This window comes from Phalacrocorax carbo, chromosome 5, assembly GCF_963921805.1.
Source record: "Phalacrocorax carbo chromosome 5, bPhaCar2.1, whole genome shotgun sequence".
NCBI lineage: Eukaryota > Metazoa > Chordata > Aves > Suliformes > Phalacrocoracidae > Phalacrocorax > Phalacrocorax carbo.
In genome coordinates this window covers 71,722,427-71,746,038 of record NC_087517.1, presented here as the reverse complement: position 1 = coordinate 71,746,038, position 23,612 = coordinate 71,722,427, and the positions used below count along the sequence as shown (strand labels likewise).

At 64.4% G+C, this 23,612-nt stretch overlaps 2 protein-coding genes across 2 annotated transcripts in view; both read left to right on the top strand.

Moving 5' to 3' along the window:
• Positions 1 to 9,751, top strand: part of B4GALNT4 (beta-1,4-N-acetyl-galactosaminyltransferase 4) — a 30,721-nt gene extending 20,970 nt beyond the window's left edge. Inside the window, exons 9-20 of the mRNA XM_064453160.1 lie at positions 1,564 to 1,630; positions 3,172 to 3,315; positions 3,565 to 3,674; positions 4,003 to 4,103; positions 4,492 to 4,574; positions 5,306 to 6,569; positions 6,745 to 7,052; positions 7,299 to 7,452; positions 7,807 to 7,879; positions 7,974 to 8,127; positions 8,501 to 8,627; positions 8,816 to 9,751. Of these exons, the coding sequence (XP_064309230.1) occupies positions 1,564 to 1,630; positions 3,172 to 3,315; positions 3,565 to 3,674; positions 4,003 to 4,103; positions 4,492 to 4,574; positions 5,306 to 6,569; positions 6,745 to 7,052; positions 7,299 to 7,452; positions 7,807 to 7,879; positions 7,974 to 8,127; positions 8,501 to 8,627; positions 8,816 to 8,930 (2,700 nt within the window). The 3' untranslated portion in view covers positions 8,931 to 9,751. The remainder of the gene's footprint in view (positions 1 to 1,563; positions 1,631 to 3,171; positions 3,316 to 3,564; positions 3,675 to 4,002; positions 4,104 to 4,491; positions 4,575 to 5,305; positions 6,570 to 6,744; positions 7,053 to 7,298; positions 7,453 to 7,806; positions 7,880 to 7,973; positions 8,128 to 8,500; positions 8,628 to 8,815) is intronic.
• Positions 9,752 to 15,224: 5,473 nt separating this feature from the next.
• Positions 15,225 to 23,594, top strand: PKP3 (plakophilin 3). Its single transcript, XM_064453157.1, has 13 exons — positions 15,225 to 15,557; positions 16,615 to 16,688; positions 16,875 to 17,602; positions 18,024 to 18,147; positions 18,299 to 18,503; positions 18,735 to 18,909; positions 19,184 to 19,301; positions 19,592 to 19,759; positions 20,124 to 20,309; positions 20,596 to 20,749; positions 21,189 to 21,381; positions 21,831 to 21,918; positions 22,279 to 23,594. Exons 1-13 carry the CDS (start codon positions 15,329 to 15,331, stop codon positions 22,312 to 22,314), a joined length of 2,478 nt encoding a protein of 825 aa, XP_064309227.1. The 5' UTR covers positions 15,225 to 15,328; the 3' UTR covers positions 22,315 to 23,594.
• Positions 23,595 to 23,612: the final 18 nt, after the last annotated feature.

The following is a 23,612-nucleotide window of genomic DNA, read 5'->3' as shown; positions in this document are numbered from 1 at the left end:
TTTGGGAGCTAAAGACCCTGCGATGACCCTAAAGACCCTGCGATGACCCTAAAGACCCTGCGATGACCCTAAAGACCCTCACCTGTGCTCCTGCCTGGCCGATGTGCTCCCGTAATGGATGCTAATGGAGCAGCCCCTCTGCTCCGGACGCCTGTGGCGCTGGGACGCCCAGTTCCCTGTGGCCAGTCCCATCCCTTCCCCTTTCTCCTTGGCCTTCTGCAGAAGGGCTGGCAGGGGGAGAAAGGTCCCTCGTGGGCTGCTTCTCTGAGGATCCCGCTGCCACGGGCAAGCAGAGCCCAGGCTGTGTAAGGTCAGAGCAGACAGGTCGCAGGACACCCCCTGCGAGTGGCAGCCCACCCTGCTGGCTTGCAGTACCACGGTCGGTGGTGGGAGAGGCGGCCGAGGTGGTGGCGTGGGTCCCTTTTTTCTTTTCCCCCTTAGAGATATAATGAGTTTCAAATCTGAACTTGTCTGCCTTGGCTGAACAACGCTGGCAAAGCCTGGAGCGTGTGTCGGGAGCTCAGGCTCTTTGGGAGGGGAAGATGTTGGCTCGTTAGCAAAGGCTTCCTTTCTCCCAAGCAGTCATTAATCACTGGAGTCAAACTTGTGCCAGCAAAGCATCTGAGAGGCTGACAACACCCCTTCCTTGCTGCCTCTCTCCTCCCCACCGCTCAACCTCGCCCTCCCAGGCCATCTTGGCCCATCCTGATAAGATCTGCATTTCTGTTGTGAAAAACAAATAGATGGGGAGACATTTTTTTTTTTGGAGGGAGGGAGGGAGGGAAGCCTTTCAGATGTTCAGAAAGAAACAACAACAGCAACAACAAAAAAGCGGGACCCTAATGCATCTCTCCCTCGGGGTATTTAAGGGCTTGCCCGGACAAAGGCTCAAGACATGCTTTTAAAATGCACGTAGTTAAATCAGAGCAGGCAGCTATGAAGACCCTCTTAAGTCAACGAGAACTCGTCTGCTGTCAATGTGTGTTCATGCAGCACTGGAGCAAGGCGTGGGAAGGAGAGGAGGTGTTGTACGTGTTGGCTTTGGCTTAGATCCTTGATGGGTGCCGTGGCCCCCCTGCTCCATTCTCCGAGGTTGAAGGGGGTGTGCAGAGAAGCTGCCCCGTGCCCCGGCACCGTCCCTCCCCTGTGAGGCAGGACGCGTGGCTGAGCTGTGTCCCATGATGTTACTGATGCTGCTGTGGGGCTGGACCTGGCCTGCCTGGCCCAGAGGGGCACGCATGGCCATCCTGAGAGGGAAGCAGCATGAGCCTGTGTTCCACCTCCGGGCCCCTTCCCCTCTCTGACCATGCAGGGGATGCCTGCTAGTCCCAAATCACCTGGGGGAAAGGCAGGAGATGGGGCTGGGTCTGTGCTGGGGCAGGATCAGTCCTCTGCTGCCTTCCTCTCCTGCAGGGTCAGGGCTGGGATCGGCACAGGCAAGTTTCAGGGAGCTGAGGACTGGGGAAGACCCATCGTAGGGTGCCTGGGGTTGGGCAGCTGCATCCTCAACCCCTGCCACCTCCCACTCATTCTCCACCTCCTTTGATTTTTATTTTTCCCTAGTGGCGAGTTTTCCTCCCCAGCTTGAAGTTCGAAGTGATCGACTCCTCCTACATCTCTCTGTACGCAGGTAAGGGCCACGCGTGTCCGCCTGCAGCCACGGCAAGAAGGTCTCGAGGGGGCTGTACGTGCTGGTGCACCTGGGGAGAGCCAGCTCCAGAGCCTGGGAAGGAAACCAGATCCTGGGAAGTCAGATCCTGGGGATAGATCTCAGCCTCTCAACCCTCCCAGAGCTATTCCTGGGTGTAAGGAAGGCGGCGGGGGGCTGCGATGGGTAGGGGTGATGCTGGGAGTGTGCTGTGACACCCCCACCCCCCCAAAAAAAATGGGATGAGGAGGTGACATGCCACGGAAACACAGCTCTCCTGGTGCTGCAGCCTTGCCTCTGCTAATGAGACCATGGAGGGCTGGCTCCTTGGCCTGGCCGTGAGTTATGAGGAGCTGTCGTGTAAGCAGGGATGGATGGCGCAAGGTTTAATTAAATCTATAGATCTTCTGCTTCCTGCCCCTTCCCTGGCAGCAAGAAAGGACTTGATAGATAGGCCCTGCCCCAGTGCTCAATACGCTGGAGGACTGGTCATCAAACATGCGCTGGAAGGTGTCAATAAGGCAGGAGGGGACAGGCAACAGGCGGGGATCAATGGGGAGAAGAGGGATGGAGGGGTATTGCTGGTATTGATGCAGGTGCCCATGAGATGGATAAAGTGCACATAAATCCCCCTCTCCCCAAGCGCTATCCGTCAGTGCCAGCTCTTTCTGCTTCCCGGCTCCCTCAGACCCCAGCAGCATCCCAGGGCGAAGCCACATCACCCATGGGGGCCACATCCCCGTGGCGTGGGGGATGCCAGCAGCATGCAGAGCATCCTCCTTCCTTCCCTTTCTCCAGGCTTTTCCAGGGGTTGCAGCCCGGCCTCAGCCAGCTGCATGGAAGCGTTTGGGGCTTGGAAAAAAGGGGTCCTGTTTGCTTCAGGACCTGCCTGCCTCCCCGCAGCTCTGCAGCAGGCAGGGCTGCCTGGAAAAGGGAACATCCTTGGGTGCTCGGGGCAGGCAGCTCTGAGCATGGCCAAGGTGACCGGAGCAAGGTGACCCCCCGTGGGGAGGTCTGGGGGCTGGTTGATAGCCAAGGACAACGTGCCACCCTCATCCCTGAATAGGAGGAAAAACCAGCTCATGTTGCATTTACCTGCACCTGTATGGGGAGGAACAGTCATGGTTTAATCCCTTTGTCCTTGGGAGTTAAAGCCCCGGAGCGTTCCCACCCCTCGTCTTTGAGCGTGGTGAGGTGTGCTGTAACCGGAGCCGGGCTGCCTGGCTGAGATCGCTCGTACCCTTGTCCTCTCGGTGCTCATCAGTTGATGGCAATAATTGTTAGGCTGATTAGTCACAGGGTCTGTGAGTGTGTGAGAGGGCTTGAGGAGCTGGGTTTGCCCTCGTGCAAGCACATCGGCTCCCTGTTTTCCCCTTGGGAACAGGTGGAATCCATAATCCTCTGAGCCCTCTTGGTGGGAGGGATGGAGAGGTTGGGGAAGTGCCACCTTGGAGGATGCTCCTGGTACAGTGCTCCATGTGCATATGCCCGTGGGGCTCAGCCTCTCTCCTTGCCTTCTTCAGACGAATCGTCCCTGAAGATGAACCATGTGGAGCACATCCCGCAGACCTTGGCCAGCCACAGCGGGAGCTACCTCTGGGAGGCACAGCAGGATGAGCACGGGGCTGACATGCTGAAGTCTGACCCCAGGGACACCTTCTTCCTCAGTAAATAGCTGGGACCGGAGCGTCACGCATCTCTCTGGGGTTTTGGGGGAGGAAAAAGGCAGGACCTGGCTGCCACAGGCACCCAGAGCACCCCTCCTACCTTCTGCCCATCTCTTGGGTGGAGGGCATCTCTGCTGGGGTCTACAGGGGGGCAAGCTGGGGTGGCTTGGGCTACAGACTATAAGGTGGGTTGGGCTACGGGGGTGGTAGGGCATGGCTTGGGGCTGAGCCGTGGCTGCTTCTCCTCAGCCCCTGCGATCGAGGCCTCCCGAGTGGAGAACGTGCTGGTGCCCTGTGCCTACAGCCCCACCTACGTGGTAAAGGACTTCCCCATCGCCCGCTACCAGGGCCTGCAATTTGTAAGTGTCTCCCCACGACGGGGATGGGGTCACGCTCCCACGGGAGACGTGGTGAAGCAGAGCACTTTGCCCCCACCCCAGGGCAGGGGTGCTTCCACCTGGTTAAAATCCAGGAGAAAATGTCCCTCGCTGGAGCATCAGGCTGAGCTTCTCCATCTTGACCCGAAAGGGTTTGGGTTAAACGCCCTGCGGGGTGTTTGAGATGCTGGGGGTCACCTCACTGTTGAGGGGCTGTGCCGGTGGCCTCGGGCGCAGAGCTGCTGGCCCTCACTTGCTTGGAGCGAGCCCGCTCTGTGCCCGGGTGACGGCGGTGTGGTCACCTCCCCAGGTCTACCTCTCGTTCGTGTACCCCAATGACTTCACGCGCCTCACTCACATGGAGACGGAGAACAAGTGCTTCTACAGGGAGTCCCCCCTCTACCTGGAGAAGTAAGCGTTGGGGGGACGGTATCTGGGGGTCGTACGTGGAGGGGGAGGAAGGGGCTGATGTCAACAGAGTGCTCAAAGCGCTGGAGGAATGGCGCTGAGATGAGGCATCCTCAGCTGTGTGTCCCCAAGCTCCCTCCCCCGTGGGAGGGCCACCTCCAGGCTGGCTCTTTTCCCATCTTTCGGGCACGTAGCAGAGTGAGGCCTGGCAGCGCTCCTGGATTTTGGGAATCCCAGCTCCCTTCGGAGCCAGGCTGTGCCCGGTGCCTGCACTGCAGCTGGGGGTGTTGCTCCCCACGGGCGCGCGGGCTCGCGTGTGTGCGAGCACGTCCCTACGCGCGGTCGCCCCTCCCTTATCTCCGGGACCTCATCTTTCCTCTCTGTCTCCCAGGTTTGGTTTTTATAAGTACATGAAGATGGATGAAGAGGAGGAGGATCCACGCCAGCGAGCGTTTCTCTTCCTCAACCCAGACAGTGAGTCACCACTCGCCACTGGCAGCTTTTCAGGCATCTCTCAGCAGCTTGGCACAGGGCTGAGCGCCCGGCATACTCGCCCTCCAGCCCATCCGCTTGGAGATGCGGCTCATCGGGATGCCTCCAGTGATATGCCGAGGGCCTCGAGGAGGGCAGTGCCGCGTGGAGCAGCTTGGCCTCTGGGCAGCCCTGTGCGCTCCGTGGTCATTCACCCCGCTCGGCTCAGCCACAAAGTGCTGCGGGATACGGGAAGCAGGATGCTGGGGTTGGGATTCACCGTCCCTGCTTCTTGAAGCCGTGTACCCACGTCTCCTGGGTTGGCCTGGTTCGTGGGCAGGATACAACTGGACCTGGTGTGGAGTCTGGGGATGTCCGTGGGGTCTGGGGATGCTCACGGGGACCCGCGGGAGCCGGGATGTTCAGACCCTGCCTTGCTCTCGGTTTGCAGCCTGGCAAAGCCCTGGCAGGCTAGGTTTACTCCCAGATGAATAAGAGTGGTGCCAAGACATGGCCAAGGTTTGGAGGGGTTAACGGGCAGAGCCTGGAGCCGCCAGCCCTGGTGGGCAGCGGTTAGTGCCTGCAAGCTCTGTCTCCCTTGCCCAGCGGCCATTTGCAGCTCGACCTCTTGCTGGAGACAAGCTGTGCCTCCTTGTCTTGGGCCAGCGCGCTGCAGGGGGGTGTGCCGAGGGGCCAGGACCCTTTGGGTATTTACTTCTGCCTTTACTCCCTAGATTTCCTCGAGGATGAGGAGGAGGAGGAAGGAGTGGACAGCCCTGAGCCCACAGACCCACCCCCTGAAGCCAAGAAGGGCTTTGGGCTGGTACCCAGAGCCAAAGGGAAAGAGACCCCGCCGGTCACCAGGGATTATGGAGACATCCTGGACTATTACAGCTTTCGCCGCAAGCAGAGTCAGGCCCGGGACAAGGCAAGCACCCTTGGGCAGCCGGGAAGATGGAGCACGTCCCATCAGGCCAGCGCCAGCCCGGCGGCCGTCCCCGAGGACCTCCGCGGTGAGGAGGACGTGGGCCCCGCGCCGGAGAAGGTCCGTGGGCGGATGCTCAGTTGGTTACCCCAGGATCCCAGCGAGGGTGAGGAGGATGAACTGGGGCTGCTGGCGTCTTCGAAGCATGCCAGGGCTCTGAGCCTCCAACCCCACCCCTCTGTTCCCATCTTTGGTGGGAAAGCCAAAACGCCGGGTCCCAGCAAGGCTGCAGCGCCCAGGGAGGACAGAAAGCCCCGGAAAGCCCAGGAGAAGGTCTACGTGACCAGGCTGCAGCCGGGGAAGCGCAAAGCTGCGGCCCAGGAGCCAGTCTTCCCTGGCATCTTCCTTTACCCGAAACCTCTGAAGAAAGTCCATTTTCGCTCCAGGACCCCTCAGAAGCATCCCATCGCCTCCAGCAAGCTCCGTGCTGTTCCTGGCCGCCGGACTTCCTGGCTCCTGAGCAACATCTCCAAGGAGAGGGATGCTGCCAGGCGGAAGAGCGTGCGGGCGGGTAGCAGGAGGTGGGAACGTCCATCCAAGCTGGGGAGCGAGTGGCGGGCGCTGCCCAGCCTCCTCGCTCTGGGAACTGAAGGGCTCTTCAGCAGGGAGACCCATGAGGACACGACCCCCGCCCCGGGCAGGACGGCGGCCACCACGGATTACAACTCCTCCGAGGTGACCCGCTTGGAGGGGACACGGGTGACATCCTTTCTGAAGATGTCAGAAACCACGGCGTCCCAGCAGGAGGAGGGAAAAGGCCCGGAGGAAGAGGAGGAGGAGGAAGAAGAGGTGTCGGACTACAGCTACGAGGCAGGGGAGCTGCAGCAGAGCTGGCTGGAGGACTCCATCAACTGGCAGAGGACGTTCAGCGTCAGCTCGGTGGACTTCGAGCTCCTGCGCTCCGACTGGAACGACCTGCGCTGCAACGTCTCGGGCAACCTGCAGCTGAGCGAGAGCGAGGTCGTCGACGTGGTAGCGCAGTACATGGAGAAGCTCAATGAGAAGAATGGAGGGTAGGGAGGAAGCGGGGCACGGGCAGGAGGTTGGGGGGACGTGTCTTCGCCCCGCTTAGCTCCTTGGGGCTGGGTGAGCTGGGTGGTGGGGTCAGGCCAATCCCTTGAGCAAGGGAGCTGTGGGGAGCAGGGCTCGTGGTGATGGTGCTTTCAAAGGCGTCTCCTTTCCCTGTAGCATCTACACCCTCCTGAGAATCGTCAACGTGGAGAAGCGTCGGGACACGGCCCGGGGGAACCGCTACCTGCTGGAGCTGGAGCTGGCGGAGCGGGGCCAGCGGACGGTGCGGCTCTCCGAGTATGTCTACGTCCTCTTGCACCAGGGCAAGCAGGACGACAGCGCCGAGGCCAACCCCGAGGGGCCAGTCCTGGGAGCCACCGAGCCCCAGCCAAGCACCTGGAGCATCCTCTATGGAAGACCCATCCTGTGCCGGCCCCTGCGGCTCAGCTGGAAGCAGGACGTCATGGTGCACTTCGTGGTACCTGGTAGGTGGCAGCGGGATGCATCTCTCCAGGGTCTCTGCTGCTCCCTCTGCCCTCAGCATCCTCTGGTGGGAGGAAGGCAACCCCTTTGCTCCTTGGTTGCATCCTCCAGGCTGCCCCAAGGGGGATGAGGTTGGTTCTTATGATGTTATGGCCTCTCATCAGAAGGGCTGTTGGTTTGTTTGGGGAGGGGGTGCTTTTGGGACCTCCGTGGTGAGCCTGAGGGACATCTGTGGCTGTGTCTGGCAGTGAAGAACCAAGCCCGCTGGGTCCAGCAGTTCATCTCGGACATGGCCCGTCTGTACGGGGCTACGAAGGATGCCAACTTCAACGTCATCCTGGTGGACTTTGACAGCGATGACATGGATGTCGAGAAAGCCCTGCGGGATGCCCGACTGCCCCGGTAAGCCACCCCGCACAAGCTCTGGGTCCCACCCTGCTCCCCCTGAGGCAGCCAAGGTGGGGTCTGTGGGGCTCCTCGTGGTGGGACAGGCCATCCTGGTGGTGCTCACACACCAGCCGTTCCTTCCCCAGCCTGGCACAGGTCTCTGCCTCACCGCCACTCTCCTCCTCCTCCTTTTTGGGGGTTTAAACTTGTTTCCCACATGGAGGAGATGGGAATGCAGAAGCCTCCATGGGTGGACCCTTGACAACAGTCGTAGGCACCTGATCCCCTCTCCTCGCTGATGGTCCCTGTCACCCTCTTGGCTGTGTCCCTTTCGGTCACCAGCACTAACCCCCTGTCCTCTCTCCTCAGCTACCAGTACCTGCGGCGCACGGGGAACTTCGAGCGCTCAGCCGGGCTGCAGGCTGGCGTGGACATGGTCGAGGTGAGCTGGGGGAGAGGAACCAGCTCTCGCCTTGGCTTCTCTCCCAGAGCTGTTTCGCCCTGATCCTCCCGCTTGTGTCTGTCCCCTCCCGTAGGATGGGCACAGCATCGTGTTCCTCTGCGACCTGCACATCCATTTCCCCCCCAACATCCTGGACAGCATCCGGAAGCACTGCGTGGAGGGGAAGCTGGCCTACGCACCCATCGTCATGAGGCTGAGCTGCGGCAGCTCCCCACGGGAGCCCAACGGTAAGCGGGGTCCCCTCTGCCGTGACACCTTCCCGGCTGGAAAACGTCCCCTGCCTGCCGAGGAGAGCTGTGGCGCTGGGTGTGGGTTACAGCCGGGCTCGGAGGCGCCGGGACGATGGGTTTTGCTCTGGCAAGGCGGGATTCAAGGCCAAGGGAGGGTGAGGCAAGCTGGGTGCGATGTCCCCCAAAAGTGGGCTGTCCCCCAGTGCACCCCCATGGGAGGTGGTGGTGATGGGGACAGACCCAGGGTGGGAAGAAGGGTTGGGATGGGATGTTCCTGACGTTCCCACGTAGCAGGGAAAGTGCAGAGGTGATGGCCTGGGGATTTGGGGGTCCCCCCACGCCCCTTGCCACATTGCTCTCCCCCTTCCAGGCTACTGGGAGGTGAACGGCTTCGGCCTCTTCGGCATCTACAAGTCGGACTTTGACCGCGTGGGAGGGATGAACACGGAGGAGTTCAGAGACCGCTGGGGTGGGGAGGACTGGGAGCTCCTGGACAGGTGAGGTTGGGGGTTGCAGCAGCCCCATAACACCCCCCGAGGCAGGCCTGGCCACGCATATTTGGGGGCAACCCTCCCTCCCCTCCGCTGAGCTGGGTAAAGGCGGGGGCGATGCGGTGGCGAAGGGGCAGAGCCTCCCGCGTCCGCCCCCTCCCTCCCTGAGCGGCTGTCCCTCCGTTCGGCTGCAGGGTCCTTCAGAGCGGGCTGGAGGTGGAGCGCTTGCGTCTCAGGAACTTTTACCATTACTACCACTCCAAGCGGGGCATGTGGAACGCCCGCAGCAAGAAGCCCCCCAAGGACTAGCGCCCCGAGCCCGGCCCGCCGCCGCTGACCCCCCTGCGCCCGCCGCAGGCCGGCCGCTGCTGGCGCCCGGTTGTCCCCGACCTCCGCCGACGCGCCGTGGTGCCGGCACGGAGGGCACCCGTAAACGAACCGCGGTTATTTTGGGGGGGGGGGGGGGAGCGGGGAGGGCGAAAGCGGGTGGTGATTTCTTTCTTAAGGGTCTAATTTCTTAGCCAGAAATGAATTTATTAACTCATTAGCACCGGGACAAGGGGCGTCCTGCTGCCGGGACGGGTAAAGCCTCCGAGCTGGTCCCCGGAGCCGGTGGGTCCCTGGGGGGTTATGCCGGGCCGGTGGTGCTGGAGGCAGGAAAGCGGTACCCAAGCTCGCAGCCAGCGCTTGCTCTGCAGCCCCTTTGCTGGGTCGCCCTCCCCAGAATGCCCAGCACCGCGTCCCTGTGCCAGGCTGGAGAGCTGAGCTTTTTGCAGGGGCTGCTGGTATCCACAGGAGGCTGCAGGTGGTACAAGCCCGCTGGAGCTGCCCAAACCCTCCTGCTCCCCTCCCTGGGACCTGCGGAGCCACTGTGGAGGGGAAAAGAGGTCTGGCTCTAGGGTAGGGGGCCAAGGCCCTTGGCACGATGGGCTGGCATCGCCTGCGCCCAGGGGCTGGGTTGGGATGGGAGAGGGCAGAGCCCAGAGCAGGTATGGGGGCAGGGGGAGAGCAAACAATGTTTCCAAGCTAATTTCTGTGAAATTATGAGGTAGGAAGCTGTTTTCAGGAAGTTTTGTCTGTTTTGGGTTTTTTTTTATTCTTAAAAAATAAAATCAATGTCTTGGCTGGGATTTCCTTCCCCTCCATCACCCTCGTGCCTTGGCAGGGATGTGGTCCCCAGCAGGTGGAGGGCACAAAAAGCCAGGTTGGCTTCTCTGTCCCTCGCCCCTCCCAAGCCCCCTCGCCGTGGCAGCGGCCGTGCAGGCTGGGAGGACGCTTTGCCCGCTCGCAATCACTGCTGCCACTTGTAACACCCGGGAGGGCTCAGGAAGCCCTGGCCCGATGGCAAGCCCTGGAGGAGAGAGCAGCCTGGCCCGGTGCTTGCACTGGGCTGAGCCTGGCTGGTGCTGGGAGGAGGAGGAGGAGGAGGAGGCAGGGCTCCCTGCGCCCCTGGTGGGACTGAGCAGGACGCGTACGGGGCAAGGATCGGTGCTTTTCGGTGGGAGCGGGCAGCAGGAGGGTTGCAAGGGGCCCCTTTGCTGTTTCACGCAGTGAGGAGGATGAGGAGGAGGAGGAGGCAACAGCCGTGTTTTTGATGCCGGCTGCACGCCCGGACTTGCAGGGAGGCTGCTGAGCCTCCGCCCCACACCTGGGCCCCACCCGGGCAGCTGCCTGCACCCCACACGCTGTGTGGGGGGCTCGCCCCGCTGCGCCCCGGGGGCTGGTGAGCCGTGGGGAGAGCCACGCGCCGCTCGGCTCGCTCCTGCCCACCCTCGCGCGCTTGTTCGCAGGATGGCCGCGCGCGCCCGGGCTCTTCGCTCGCCCTTTCCCCTCGCTCGTGGACGTGCCCAGCTGCACGCAGCGCCTCGTGGGCTCCAGCAAACCCGCTTTGCTGCGGGCCAGGCTGCCACGAGCTCCTTCTGCTCCTCAGCTGGGTCACCCTGTCCCTGCAAATCCCCTGGGCTGCAGCCACCGCGTCCTTGCTGCCCGCTGCCGTGAGCTTCCAGCAGCTGTGGGAGAGCTGAAATAGCCCTGGAGTTCCCACCCGCCCCCCCCGCCCTGAGTGTTTTATTCCCCATCTCCATCCCCTGGGCTCTGTTTGCGTATCTGCTGAGTTTTGGGGTGAGGATGGAGGCAGTGAGCTCAGCAACCTGCTTTTCATCAGAAAACAGCCACAATCTGGGGCTTCGGGGGCTTTTTACCCCGAACTTGGTACTTCTGGCCCCAGGATTTGCCAGGAGGGCACAGCCTTTGGGCAGGCAGCGGGTTTTTCTCTCCATGCTGCCTGTTTTTTCTAGCACTTTGGAAGCACTTTGTTGTGGGCGAGGGCTCTGGCCGCTGCGCTGGGAGTTGGCCTGTGGGCTGAGAAGTCCCGGGAAGGACGGGTGGCCCCGCAGCCCCCTGGGGCCAGCAGCGGGATCCCTGAAGCCGCCTTTCCTCAGGCACGACTTTTCCAGCAGCTTCCCAGCTGGGCGAGCTTGCAAAGCCGCCGGCATCGGAGTGGGTGCCGGGCTCAGCCAAATCCAGAGCTGCCGCTGATGCTGGAAGGGACTGGTGCCACCAGCACCATCCCCACTGGGGACGCTGGTCCAGCCCCGCTGGGTGGGTCTTGCTTGCAAAACCTTGGGAACAATTTGGAGCCAGCAATGGTGTTTGCTCGGGGCAGCGCCGGCAGCGAAACGCCGGAGAGGTTTATTTCTCCAGTGGTGGCGGAGCTGTGGTCACGGGGGCCATGTGGGGACCACGGGGAGCCTCTCCCAGGCAGGGTTTGGAGCCCCCAGTGACAGTGGGGTGCAGGCAGGTCCCCGCTTTCAGAGGAGCAGCCCCGGTGCTGGGGCGAGGCGTTGGCTGGGCGGCTCGGCCCCCCCTCGGGGGGATGCTGGCGAAGGCGTTGGGGCTTGTTTGGGGTGGCAGAGCCAAACGCTGGCCCCGGAGCGGCCTCGCTATAGGGCTGCCCTGGCCATGGGGCTGAGCGAGGGGTCGGTGGAGGGCAAGGGGGGGACCTCTGGGCTGAGAACAGGCCAAGCGTGACATCAGTGGCTGGGTAGAGGGCCCTGGGCAGCCTCCAGCCCTAGGCTGGGCTTTGCCGGGGGGGTCACCCCTGGGCAGCCCCCAGCGAGCGCTGGGTGCGGTGTGGAACCCGGGCTGCAGTGCTGGTGGAATCGATGGCCCCCAAACTGGTTTGGCCCGTTTCAAACGCTCCTTCTTGGCTTATCTGGCTTCAAAGGGCTCCTGCTCCATCCCACACATGCAAACACGCTCCCTGTGAACCCCCGGGGCCTGGGGGAGCCCCCTGCATCCCAAAAACTGTGCCTGCCTCAGATCTACCTCCCCTCCATCTTTTCCTTTCAGCAACCCTAAAATCCTCCTTGTTGCACCCGTGGGTGCCCCATGCTGGGGGGGGTGTCAAGGGAATGCAGTGGGAAGGACACATTGGACCACGGCCATGGTGGTGGGGAGCGATGGTGATCTTTTGGAGCATCGCGAAGGCAGCTGAGACGCGGCTCCGCTGCCTGGGATGGGGCACCCGGGCACCCCGCTGGCACCTCGGCCGTGCCGAGGCTTTTTGTGGAGCCGCCACAAGCCCCAAAAGCGCAAACCTGGCTGCGGGGCAAGCGGGTTTTTGAGCGCACATGCAAAACAACGGCAAAGAGACTGGTTGGGTAAGCTCCCGGGGCGGGCCCGCGCCACGGCCCCACGCCCCCCGCACCGGCCCCGCTGCAGACGGCATCACCCACCCCGTGCCGGGGTGCACAGCACCTGTGTAGCACCCAGGGGTGCACCCGCCTGCCCGGGAGGATGCTGCAGGGCAACGGCCCTCCGGGGCCACCCAACAAGGTACGTGCCGGCCGGTCCCGCACCCATCGGCGTGGCTGTCCCCACCGCGGGTCCCCGGGGGAAGCTGGTGGCACCCACCCTGCCGCCGGTCCCCACGCGTGGGGTGGGAAGGGGCAGCGTGGATGCTGCCTGCCCCTGGCCACCTTTGGCCAAGAGGCTTTTTTAATCCTCTCCTCAAGCCTCAGCTTGAGCCAGCGCGGCTCTTGGCACGTGTGCGCTGCGGCCAGGCTGCGTGGTGCCGCGCCGGCTGCTCCCTGCTTGAAGCGCTGATGGCACCGGCAGCGCAGGCTTCCCTGGGGACCCGGTTTTGGGGACAGGCACCCAGTGGTGCTCAGGGGGTGGGGGAGGACAGCGGGCACCCGGCAGCTGGGGTCTCCCTGGCGGCGTGGCTCTGTCACCCCACGGAGGAAGCGATACGGTTGCCTCTAGGCTGGGGGGTCAGTGACCGCTTTAGGCATCCCCCCACACCAAATTTATTTAACCCGGTGTCAACCTGAATGTGGCCGGATCCCCTCAGGAATCCCCTATTTTTGCTCCAAATGTGGGGTGGTTTTGTGGCGACTTGCTGCTTTCAAGCATCCCGGTGCATCCCCGCTCCCATCCAACACCTTCCCCTATTAACGGGCTACTTGATGAGGCAAATGCTGCTGTTTTCAGCTTCAAACCTGTCTCAACTCCCCCAAACACCCCCCACGACCCCCCCCACTTTCAATTTTTGAAGTTGTGAGGCAGTGTCATGCTGGGGGACGGGGGCTTGGAAGGGAGGCAGAGCCTGGGGGAGCGGGGCTGCTGGAGGGCTCGGGGCCGTCCCTGGGGGCCCCTCCATCCCCTGGGGCCAGAGGGGCTCCCAGGGCCGTCCCCAAGCCCCTCCGTGCCTGGCATGGGGATGGCGGGCAAGCATCGGCTTGCACAGGGAGCGAACCGCCCCTCCCCGCCTGCTCCCGGCGGGGGGAACCTATGATTCATCCAGTCTCGGAGGGCTGGGAGCGCCCTGCTGAGCTCTGCCAAACTCAGTGCACCCGCCAACACTCCCCGTGTGGGTGGTGCCGAGGTGGGAAAAGAGGGGGGCCCTTGGGGTTATCCTGGGTGCTGTACCCCGAAAAGGCCAGGTGTGACCCCCGCCTAAGCGAAAGGGGGCTCCCAGTAAACCCATAAGATCCCTGGACACACACCCCGCCCCCCAGAGCTGGGGATGGGGTCTCCTGTCCCCCGCCCTCCCGCCCCTGCATGGGTCCAAGGGCACGACGTGACGGTGGCACCGGGGTTTGAAGCCCACTGGGGTTTGGGGAGGCCATCAAAGTAGGGCCCGTCGCCCCAAAACAGTCGCCCGCTGCTCTGGCTACCCCAGCCCAGCATCAGCCGCTGCTCCTGCTGACGGCGGCACATTCCTCAGGGACAGCCGCCCTTTTCACCCTCCTAAGGAAGCACAGAAGCTGTCCTGGTGTTGTCATCGACGTCCCGGAGTTGTCATCACCGGGTGTCGTAAGCCCTGGCCAGCAAAGCCCGTAACGCTGCTGCCGGGCAGGTTCGGGGTGGGGACCCCGAGCGCTGAGCCGTGGCTTGTTGCGGAGCCGAGGCCGCGTTGCCACGCTCGCCTTCAAACGGCCAAAGCCAGCACCGGCTCCTCTGGCTGATGCGCTGTGCCGGAACTGACAGGCCAAACGCCCCATGCCCATAAGCAAGGGCGGAGCCTGAGCGCCGGGGCGCGGCTGAGACCGGGCACAACTCGGTTCAGGAGTGAGCAGCTCAGTTAGCGCGTCAGGGGCTGAGGGAGAGCGGTGTCAAAAACACCGTGGGGAATTTTGGGAGCTGCTCCGGAGCACAGCAGGCCGGCGGGGGGGTACGTGGCATCCCCCCCACCCGAGCCACGCTGAGGTTGGCCGGCGCAGCTCGGCGGGTGGAGTGAGCCTAATGAGTACCTGTGCAGTGGCAGTGGCTGAGTCACCCCGCGTTCATTACCACCGAGCCTGCCGGTGCTGAGCCAACCCTTTCTTTTTTTTTTTTATTATTGTTGTTTTTTAATTCTCTGACTGATTTGAAAAGCAAATCAGGGAGGGCCTGGCCAGTAATTACTTCCAATTTGCCCCTGCTCCAGCCCTTCCGAGAGTCAGACCCTGGCCCTGAGGGGTTTTGGTGGGCGGCTTGAGGAGGCTGGGGTCAGTGGTGGGGCTGCCCGGGGGTCTGGGGCTCTCCTAGGAGGCCATGTGGGGGTCTGGGGCTCACCAGAGGGAAAATGTAGGGCACTAGGGCTTGCTGATGGGGCCATGTGGGGGCCCAGGGCTAGCTGGGGAGCTTGCCCAGGGCTCTCCAGGGAGGTTGTATGGGGGTCTGGGGCTCGCCAGACGGACAATGTGGGGGTCTGGGGCTCAGCAGCAGGGCCATGTGGGTCACTGAGGGTCAATGGGGAGACCACCTGGGGGGGGCCATGTGGGAGTCTGGGGCTTGCTAAAGGGACAATGTGGGGGTCTGGGGCTCGCTGGCAGGGCCATGGGGGGTCCAGGGCTCTCTAGAGGGATAACGTGTAGGTCTGGGGATCACTGGTGGGGCTGCCCAGGGGGTCAGTGGGGAGGCTGCCTGTGGGGGGGGTGGGGTGGTCTGGCTGTCCCCACCGGGGCCGCAGGTACGACCACCCTGGACACCCCCACCCCGGGAACATCCACCTCCCTCGTGCCCTCGTCCCCACGAGGTCACCCCTGGGCGCGTTGTTGCGGCCCCCTCCTTCCCGCCGGCGGCGGTGGCCGAGGCGTGGCGGCGGCGGGGCGGGCCGGGTGCCTCCCTAGGGCTCGGGGAAGCCGCCGCCACGCTCACCTGCGCAAGGCGGCCGCGCTCGCCTCGGCCTCCGCGCCCGCCTCGGCCTCCGCGCCGCCGCCATGCAGGAGGCTCACACCTTCTTGCTGTCGGCCCTGCAGCCCGAGGCCGGCGTCTGCTCGCTGGCCTTGCCCTCGGACCGGCAGCTGGACGGCAGGAGCCGGCAGGCGGCCGAGGAGGCCCAGCGGCTGCGCAGCGCCCGCGTCCAGGAGCAGGTCCGCATCCGCATGATGCTGAGGGGGCAAGCGGCCACCCGCCCCGAGGCCCCCGACCACGCTGACGGCGGCAGAGGTGGGAGAAACCCCGGGTCCGTGTCCCCCCCCCCCCCCCCCCCACCCTGGGCGCACGCGTCGGAACAGACGGCGGGGACCCCTCGGCCGGCACCGCGCTTTGGGTCACGCTCTGGCTTGGGGCTGGGGGGTTGCCCCCCCCCCCACCGCAGCCGAGCCCCCCCGAGCCCCCTGCTGTACCCCCAGCACTGGGGATGGGAGCGGCATGACCCCGGCGTGGGCTTGTTTCACCCCACTCAGGGGCCGTGCCTCAGTTTCCCCGACCTGTCCCCGAGGGGGGTTGTGCTGAGGGGGGGAGAGGGGGTCCTACACCCCACTTTGGGCTGGGGGGGGAGGCTTTTCTCACCCTGGCAGATCCCTCCCCGTCCCCCCCCAGCCTTTGAGCGGTGCTGCTGGCCGGGCTCCAAGCTCCTCCATTTAACGTCTGTGCTCGCAGCCTCCGCCCTGCTGCTTCACCTGGCACCGGCACAGGGTTTCACCGAGCCCCCTCCGATCCAAGGTGTAGGGGGACCTCGGCGGTGGGGAGAGACCCCCCTGCTCGGCACCCCGAGGGCTGCCCCGGGTGTGTGTGTGAGTCACGGTGCTATCACCGCCGGGGCTGGCGGTGGCCTCCCTGTCCCCGCCGGTGGCCCCAGGGTGGCGGCAAGGCAGGAGGGCGGCGCGGGGCACAGTGGGGCAGCCAGGTCCCTGCTGGGCTCCCATCTCCAGGGTGCCGGAGCTGGGACTGGCTTGGTGGGGGGATGCCTGAGCTGCTCATCCGGATGCAGCGGAGGGAACCGGGCTGAGCTGCCGTGTCCCCGCCGAGGTGGCAATTACTTCTTTGCCGTCGGGGCACGATGAAAGGCGGGGAGGCCACTGCTCGGCACTGCCGCTGCCCCTCCTGCTCCCCATTGCTGGCAGGCAGGTGACGGCAGCGTCCTCCCACTCCCTCATCCCCCTCAGTGCTGCCAGCGCTGCCATGGCTTCCGATGCATGTCCCCCGGGATGAGTTGGGGGCGATCTTTGGTACCCAAGACCACGCCTTTGCCCCTCTTGACCCCTTCATCCCCGTCCTGCAGGTGGTCAGTATGGCACAACGCTGCACTCCTTCAGCTCCCGCTCCCAGAGCAATGGCTTGGATGCCAAAGCCTCGGTATGTACTGGGGGGGTCGCGGGCGTTCATCCCCCACCCCGCGCTGGGGTGGTAGCTGGGGATGCCGGCAGAGACCCAGCCGCCGTGGCAAGAGAGGCTCTTGGCTCTGTCCTTTCCCCTCCCCATGGTGGGGATGGAGGGACAGGCTCGCAGGCACCCCCTAACCCCACGCTTCCCCCCCCGCAGCTCTATCAGCCGCTGGCCAAGAAGGATTTCGGCACGCTGAAGGGCAGCGGCTGGTCCTCGCGCTCGGCGGTGGACCTCACCCCGCACAAGCGGGTGGCGACCATCAGCAACGGGGGCCTGGTGAAGGGCCGGGGCTACAGCACTGGCTACGCCATGTCGCAGGCTGCCAACACCTCGCCGCGGCCCAGCTCCTTCCACGAGCGCAACTACCGGCCCCGGCAGAACTTCGACACCCTCTCGCTGCGCTCCCTGCGGCTGGCCGACGGGCCGCTCCAGCCCACCGCCATCGCAGATGACCGCTATAGCGTCATCTCCGAGCAGCTGGACCCCGTGGGTCACCGTCCCCTCTACAAAAGCCAAGGCAACGGCGGCTTCACCCGTTCCTACACCTTCGAGAGGCAGATGAGCGCCGGCTCCACCACCAAGGCTGCGTCCGACTGGCTGGGGGACGGCGAGGTGACCCAGAGCCGCACCATCCGGGCGCCCGCCATGCGCACGCTCCAGCGCTTCCAGAGCAACAACCGGTCGCGGCTTAGCACCGGCTCCTTCGGCAGCATCCAGGCGGCCTCGCAGGCGGGCATCGGGAGCTCGTATGTGGGGATGGTGGAGCACAGCTCCCGCGCGCCCTCCGTGCGCAGCCTGGCCGAGTCCAGCCACCACCTCCAGGACCAGCGCGCCATGGAGATGTACAACGGGCACAGCACCCTGCTCAGCCACCAGTCCGGGGGGTGAGTGCCAGCGGGGGCTGGTCCAGCACCGGCCCGGTCCTCGTCCCCACCTTGGCCGCTTGGTTGGTTGAGGGCAAAACCCCCCGTCTCTTGCCTGGTGTTCCCCTGCTGGGAGGGATGCAGGAGGGGCAGCGAGATGGTGGGCACGGTTTGGCCCCATAGTGATGGACTGTGGCATGGGCTGACCTCTAAGCGTGTCCTTGCGTGTGGCCTTGGCTCCTCCCAGGGACACATCCCGAGACGCGAGGGTAGGAAGAGGCTCATTCAGCTGGGTCTGGAGTCCCGTGCCCCAAGAGCGTGGTGGGGAGGGAGGCGGGCTGGCGCGTCTCCTCCGAGACGCGGGATGTGGCGGGGCGCAGAGGTGGAAGACCTCTGTGGGATGCTCTGCTCGGGCTCTTCCTCACCTGCCTGTGGCTTCCAGGTTTGATGACATCGACCTGCCCTCCGCAGTGAAATACCTGATAGCCAGCGACCCCAACCTGCAGGTCCTGGGCGCTGCCTACCTCCAGCACAAATGCTACAGCGACAGCAATGCCAAGAAGCAGGTGAGCACCCAGGAGCGGACGGGAAGGGGCTGTCCTCAGCCCCTCTGCCATGGTGGGGCATCCGAGGGAGGGGGGAGGAGGTGGAGGGAGGCCCAGCCACCAGCCAAACAGCAGCTGGGCGCCTCAACCCAGCCGGGCTCTCCCTTCCCAGGCCCGCAGCCTCCAGGCCATGCCCAAGCTGGTGAAGCTGTTCAACAGCCCCAACCAGGAGGTGCAGCGCCATGCCACGGGTGCCATGCGCAACCTCATCTATGACAATGCCGAGAACAAGCTGGCGCTGGTGGAGGAGAACGGCATCTACGAGCTCATGCGGACCCTGCGGGAGCCCGACGACGAGCTCCGCAAGAACGTCACAGGTTGGAGATGATGGCAGGGGCGGGCAGGGGTCCTCCTCCCCGGGGGTGGCACATGGTGCCCTCACCCCATGTGTAAAGCTGGGCTGACGCGTCACGGGGATGACCTCTTTGCATCACTGTTACCCACCCTGTCCCCTGGCTGCGGGTGGTCAGCGTGAGCCCCCGGGGGACGTGAGTCGGCGCGGATGTGCTCTCAGCCATTCCTGGGACTGAGGATCCTTCTCCGTGCAGGGATCCTGTGGAATCTCTCCTCCAGTGACAACCTGAAGGATCGCCTGGCCCGAGACACGCTGGAGCAGCTCACGGACCTGGTCCTGGTTCCCCTCTCTGGGCTGGGGGGCTCAGGTGTCATCCAGCAGAACCCCTCGGAGGCAGAGATCTTCTACAACTCCACCGGCTTCCTCAGGTACGTGCTCTGGGCCGGCTCTGGTCCTCCCACTGTGGGTAAAGTTTTGGGTGGAGGAAGAGATGCCATCTGTGCTGCATACACAGGGAGCAAGGTCCCCAGGGCTGGTTTCTGGGGTCCCCATCCCTTGCAGCACTTGTGCGTCAAGACAAAGCCCGGTCAGCCCCATGGGAGAGGTATTAGCTGCCCACCCCGCGGTGGTGCCCACTGGCAGGAGCGGGGTGGCCGTGGGGAAGCCCCTTCTCGCTGTGACGGACCTGGGTTCCCTGTGCAGGAATCTCAGCTCTGCCAGCCAGCAGACTCGGCAGAAGATGCGCGAGTGCCACGGGCTGGTGGACTCCATGATCCACTACGTGAACAGCTCCCTGGAAGTGGGCAAGTCAGAAGACAAGGTAAGCCCTGGGAGCTGAGTGCTGGGAGGGTTTGGGTGCCCTCAGGTGGGGTGCTGCTCCCTCCCTCCTGGCAGCTGCCTGGCCATCATAGTGCAGAGGCACATCTTGATGTGATGGTGGGAAAACCAATCTGGCTCTGTCCAGGCTTACTGGGCACAGAGCGGTACTGCTGGTGTCATCGGGGTGACTCTGGAGCCCCAAGGGGTCGTGCCCATGGGGACATGCCAGGTGGAGATGCCCTGACAGGCCGCACAAGGACTGACACCCTCACGGCCCATCTCCCCCCCCAGAGCGTGGAGAATGCTGTCTGCGTCCTGCGCAACCTCTCCTACCGCCTGTACGACGAAATGCCCCCGTCCTCCCTCCAGCGCCTGGAAGGCCACAGGAGGAACAACAGCAACATGGTGACGGGGGAGCTGGTGGGCTGCTTCAGCCCCCAGAGCAAGAAAGCACGAGAGGTCGGTGACTGGGAAGTGGTGGGCACCTTTCGGCTGTGTCACCTGGGGCGGGGTTGGCACCGGGAAGCAGCCGGCGGTGGAGATGACGCTGGGGCGGAGGAGGACGCTGGCCTCAGCTGGTGGGTGGGACACGCGGGTGAGCTCAGCAGAGGCTGAATCAGGTGTGTGGGGTGAGTTAGGGTGCCGAACCCCCACTTTGCTATGCCATGGGGCATGGTGCAGCCGGGGTGACCTGCCCGGTCACTGCCAGCCTGGAGCTGCCCAATGGCTGAGGCCAGGCACGTGGGGAAAAGGGGACTCCAGCAGCGAGGGATGCTGCAGAGGGGACACCCCCTATGATAACAGTGCTGCCCTCATCCCGCAGCAATACCTGAATGCAGACATCGTCACCTTCACGGAGGTCTCCAAGGACCCCAAGGGCATGGAGTGGCTCTGGAACCCACAGATCGTGGGCATCTACAACCGGCTGCTGCAGCGCTGCGAGCTCAACAAGCACACGACGGAGGCGGCCTCGGGCGCCCTGCAGAACATCACTGCTGGGGACCGCAGGGTGAGGGCAGGGGAGGGGAACGTCCCCTGGAGCTTGCCCCATCTTGCCTGGTTGTCCCCACCTCCTGGCCAGCCACAGCTGTGCCCGGGGAGGGGATGCACCTCCCTGCGGGTTGGTGCCAGCCTTTCCTGGGTGGGGGGTGTGGCCATCACGCTACTCACCACCTGGGCACGGGTCATCCTGACCTGGCCCGGCTGAGCAAGAGGAGGAGGAAGGTGGGGGTGGGAGGTGGCGGCAGCCGGTGGGTCCCTGGCGGGTGTCTCCAAGCGGGTGTTTGCCTCCGCAGTGGGCAGGCGTGCTGAGCCGGCTGGCCCTGGAGCAGGAGCGCATCCTGAACCCCGTGCTGGACCGCGTCCGCACTGCCGACCAGCACCAGCTGCGCTCCCTGACGGGGCTCATCCGCAACCTGTCCCGCCACGCCCGCAACAAGGATGAGATGTGTGAGTTTTGGGGAGGGACGGGCAGGGCCAGGGCTGTGGGGAGGGGCCCGACAGATGCCCTCTGTCCTTTTCCTCCTTGGTCTGGCCTCCAGCCATGTCTCAGCGCCTTCCTGCCTGCTGCACCCCTGCTCACAGCTGCGTGCGTGTGGCCGGTCCGTCCCCAGTAACCAAACGCCCCTCACGCGTTCTGCTCTGCCTCCAGCCCACCACTTCTCTTGGCTTTGCCCCCGTACCCCAACTCCTCCTCCAGGTGTCAGGGAGTCTCAGCAGATACTCCAGAGAGCAAAGAGCTTGAAGATGTCCCTGCTGCTGCCCTGCGGGTCCTTGGCCAGACCCTCTGTCCCCTTATTGCTCTGGGAGGTTGCAGGGTTCATCCCCAGGCTGCCGCGTGTCCCCTGGGTCTGGCCACCAGCCCTGACGTGGTGTCTTTGCCCGCCAGCGACCAAGGTGGTCAGCCACTTGATTGAGAAGCTGCCGGGGAGCATCGGGGACAAGGCGCCGCCCGCCGACGTCATCGTGAACATCATCGCAGTCCTCAACAACCTGGTGGTGGAGAGCCCCATGGCCGCCCGTGACATCGTTTACTTTGACGGCCTCAGGAAGCTTTTCTACATCAAGAAGAGAAGGGACAGGTGGGAGATCCCTCTCCGCTCTGCTGCCCCAGCTCAGACCTGGCGTCCAGTCCTGCCCTCCCCTTCCTCCCCTGGTCCAGCGAGGTGGAAGAGGGTCACAACCAGTCTCCCTTCCCAAGGCTTGGTGTCGGGAGTCCCCAGACCAGCTCAGGGTGGCCTCGTGGACACCTTCCAGCCCTTTACCACTGCCCCAGGACACCCCACCATGGGGTTGCCCATCGCTGCAGCCACCTTTTTCCCATGTGGGTGCTTCTCCCCTCTCCTGCCAGAAGCACTCATCACCCTGCCCATTGCGGTGGGCTCCAGCCTTTAGTCCTCTGCCTCCTCCCACCACTGCCAAGCCCTCAGCCCTGCCGGGCCCTTTTGGGGTGGTGCCCATCCTCGGGCTGATGGGTGCCGTCCCACGGCCAGCGGTACCCAAAGCTCATTGCATCCTGTCCCTGTCCCAGCTCGGACAACGAGAAGTCCTCCAGAGCAGCAGCCAGCCTCCTGGGCAACATGTGGCAATACACCAAGCTCCACCGGGACTTCAAGGCGGTACGTACCACCTGCCGGTGCCTCCTCCAGCTGGCGGGATCCTGGGGTGGATCCTGAGGGTGGATCCCAAGGGAGTCATGGCCAGGAGGGGCTTCACCCTGGAAAGCAACACCACCCGAATGCTTCCAGGCATAGGATGGGCCCCAGCCCCACGCCTCCTCCTCTTGAAGGGGTGGGGGTGTCCCCAGAGCATCGTCCCCACGGTGGCACCTGCACCAGCGGGGTGGAGGCAGCCACGTGCCCAGCGCGGGGACGCCGTGGCTGCCAGGGCTCGAGCAGAGCGGGTTCGTGCCCGCACTGCCGCTGCCCAGCGAGGCGCCGGCGGTGCCGCCGTGTGACGGGTGGCCTGTCTCCTTGCAGAAGGGCTACCGGAAGGAGGACTTCCTCGGCCTGTGAGGACAGCCCCCGGCAGCCGGGCTGCCCAGCCCTGACTCTCCCCACCAGGATGCTCCTTGCTGCCGGCCGTGCCCTGGGGAGGCTGCTCGCCACCGGATCCCGCTCCGTAGCGTAGTCCCTGCCGCGTCCCTCGCGCCTCCCCCCTCCGCCAGGTCCCCTTTCCTCGGGCAGGGGGACACTTGTCCTCCTTCCTGCCTTAAACCAGGGGCTGCAGGGCCCCGCTGGGACCCCAGTTAGTTGGGGACAGCCCTATGGCACCCAAGGGTCCTCGGCCCCTGGGGACCCTGCCCGCTCCTGGGGAGCTGGCTGCAAAGCTCAGTTTGTCTTGTGGCTCAGCAGAGGGGCAGGAGCTGCAGGGCTTTGGGGAGGCTCCTGCAAAGCGATGCTGGTGGCGAGGGGGGCTTCTGGGGGAACGCCATCCCAGGTCCCCGAACCGCGGTGCACCGGGGTGTGGGAGGGTGCCGGTGCTGCCATGCTGTAGGTTGCATGTGCTCTGCCCTGGCTGGGTGGGGACGGGGCTTCGCGTAGCTCAGGGGGTTTGCGGGAGGCCTGAGGTGGCTTCCCAAATTTTTATGGGGTTGGCACCAGGGTAGGGCACTGGGAAGTGGCATCAGCGACGCGGTGCTGAATCCCCCCTTTGCTGGGGATGTGGGGCAGGGGCTGTGATTGAGGCTGCCTGTGCCCTCACTGCGAGAAGCCGGGGGATCCCCGAGCCACACCATCCCCATCCGCACACCCCGCGGGGGCTGTCCCTGTGCAGGCAGAGCTGTCACTGCTGCTCCCTGCCAGCTCCTCTGCTCAGGGCCGGGCCTGGCCGGTGCTGCGTAAGCAAGATTCGGGCAGGGCCAGCCGGCTTGTGTTTGCTGGGCGGCGTCTCCCCGCGGGGTGGGGAGATGCCCTCGGTGCCCGGTGCGGCTGGCGCAGGTGGGGCAGCGGGTCCAAAGCTCTACCTGCCACCGCTGCCGCGGTGGTGGAGGCCAGACCGGGGCACATGGGTGGGTTGTGGGGTGGCTTCGGTCTGCCGGCGGGTTTGGGGCTGGGTGGGGAGACCTTGTGCTTGGGGAGCATTGCGCGCCCCGTTTGGGAAATCAGGTAGAGTAGGTACAGGGGGTGGGAGGGCAGGGGAGACTGGGTGGCGCTGCCAGGAGGGGCTGCACCCAGGGGTGGCCCCCCTGGGACGCTGGGACCTGGTGCCATTGACGCTGGGGTGTCATGATATGTTTGTCTCCCCAGCTCTCCTTGTACAAACTCCCCGAGCCCTGTGTACCCCTGAAATAAAGCCCTTGAATGATGCCCAC

Excerpts from the sequence above, each read along its gene's own strand:
- PKP3 (XM_064453157.1), top strand. The coding sequence starts at position 15,329 with ATGCAGGAGGCTCACACCTTCTTGCTGTCGGCCCTGCAGCCCGAGGCC. Across the intron at positions 20,310-20,595 it reads TCACTGCTGGGGACCGCAGG|TGGGCAGGCGTGCTGAGCCG; the intron begins GTGAGGGCAGGG and ends TTGCCTCCGCAG. Across the intron at positions 20,750-21,188 it reads CCGCAACAAGGATGAGATGT|CGACCAAGGTGGTCAGCCAC; the intron begins GTGAGTTTTGGG and ends TTTGCCCGCCAG.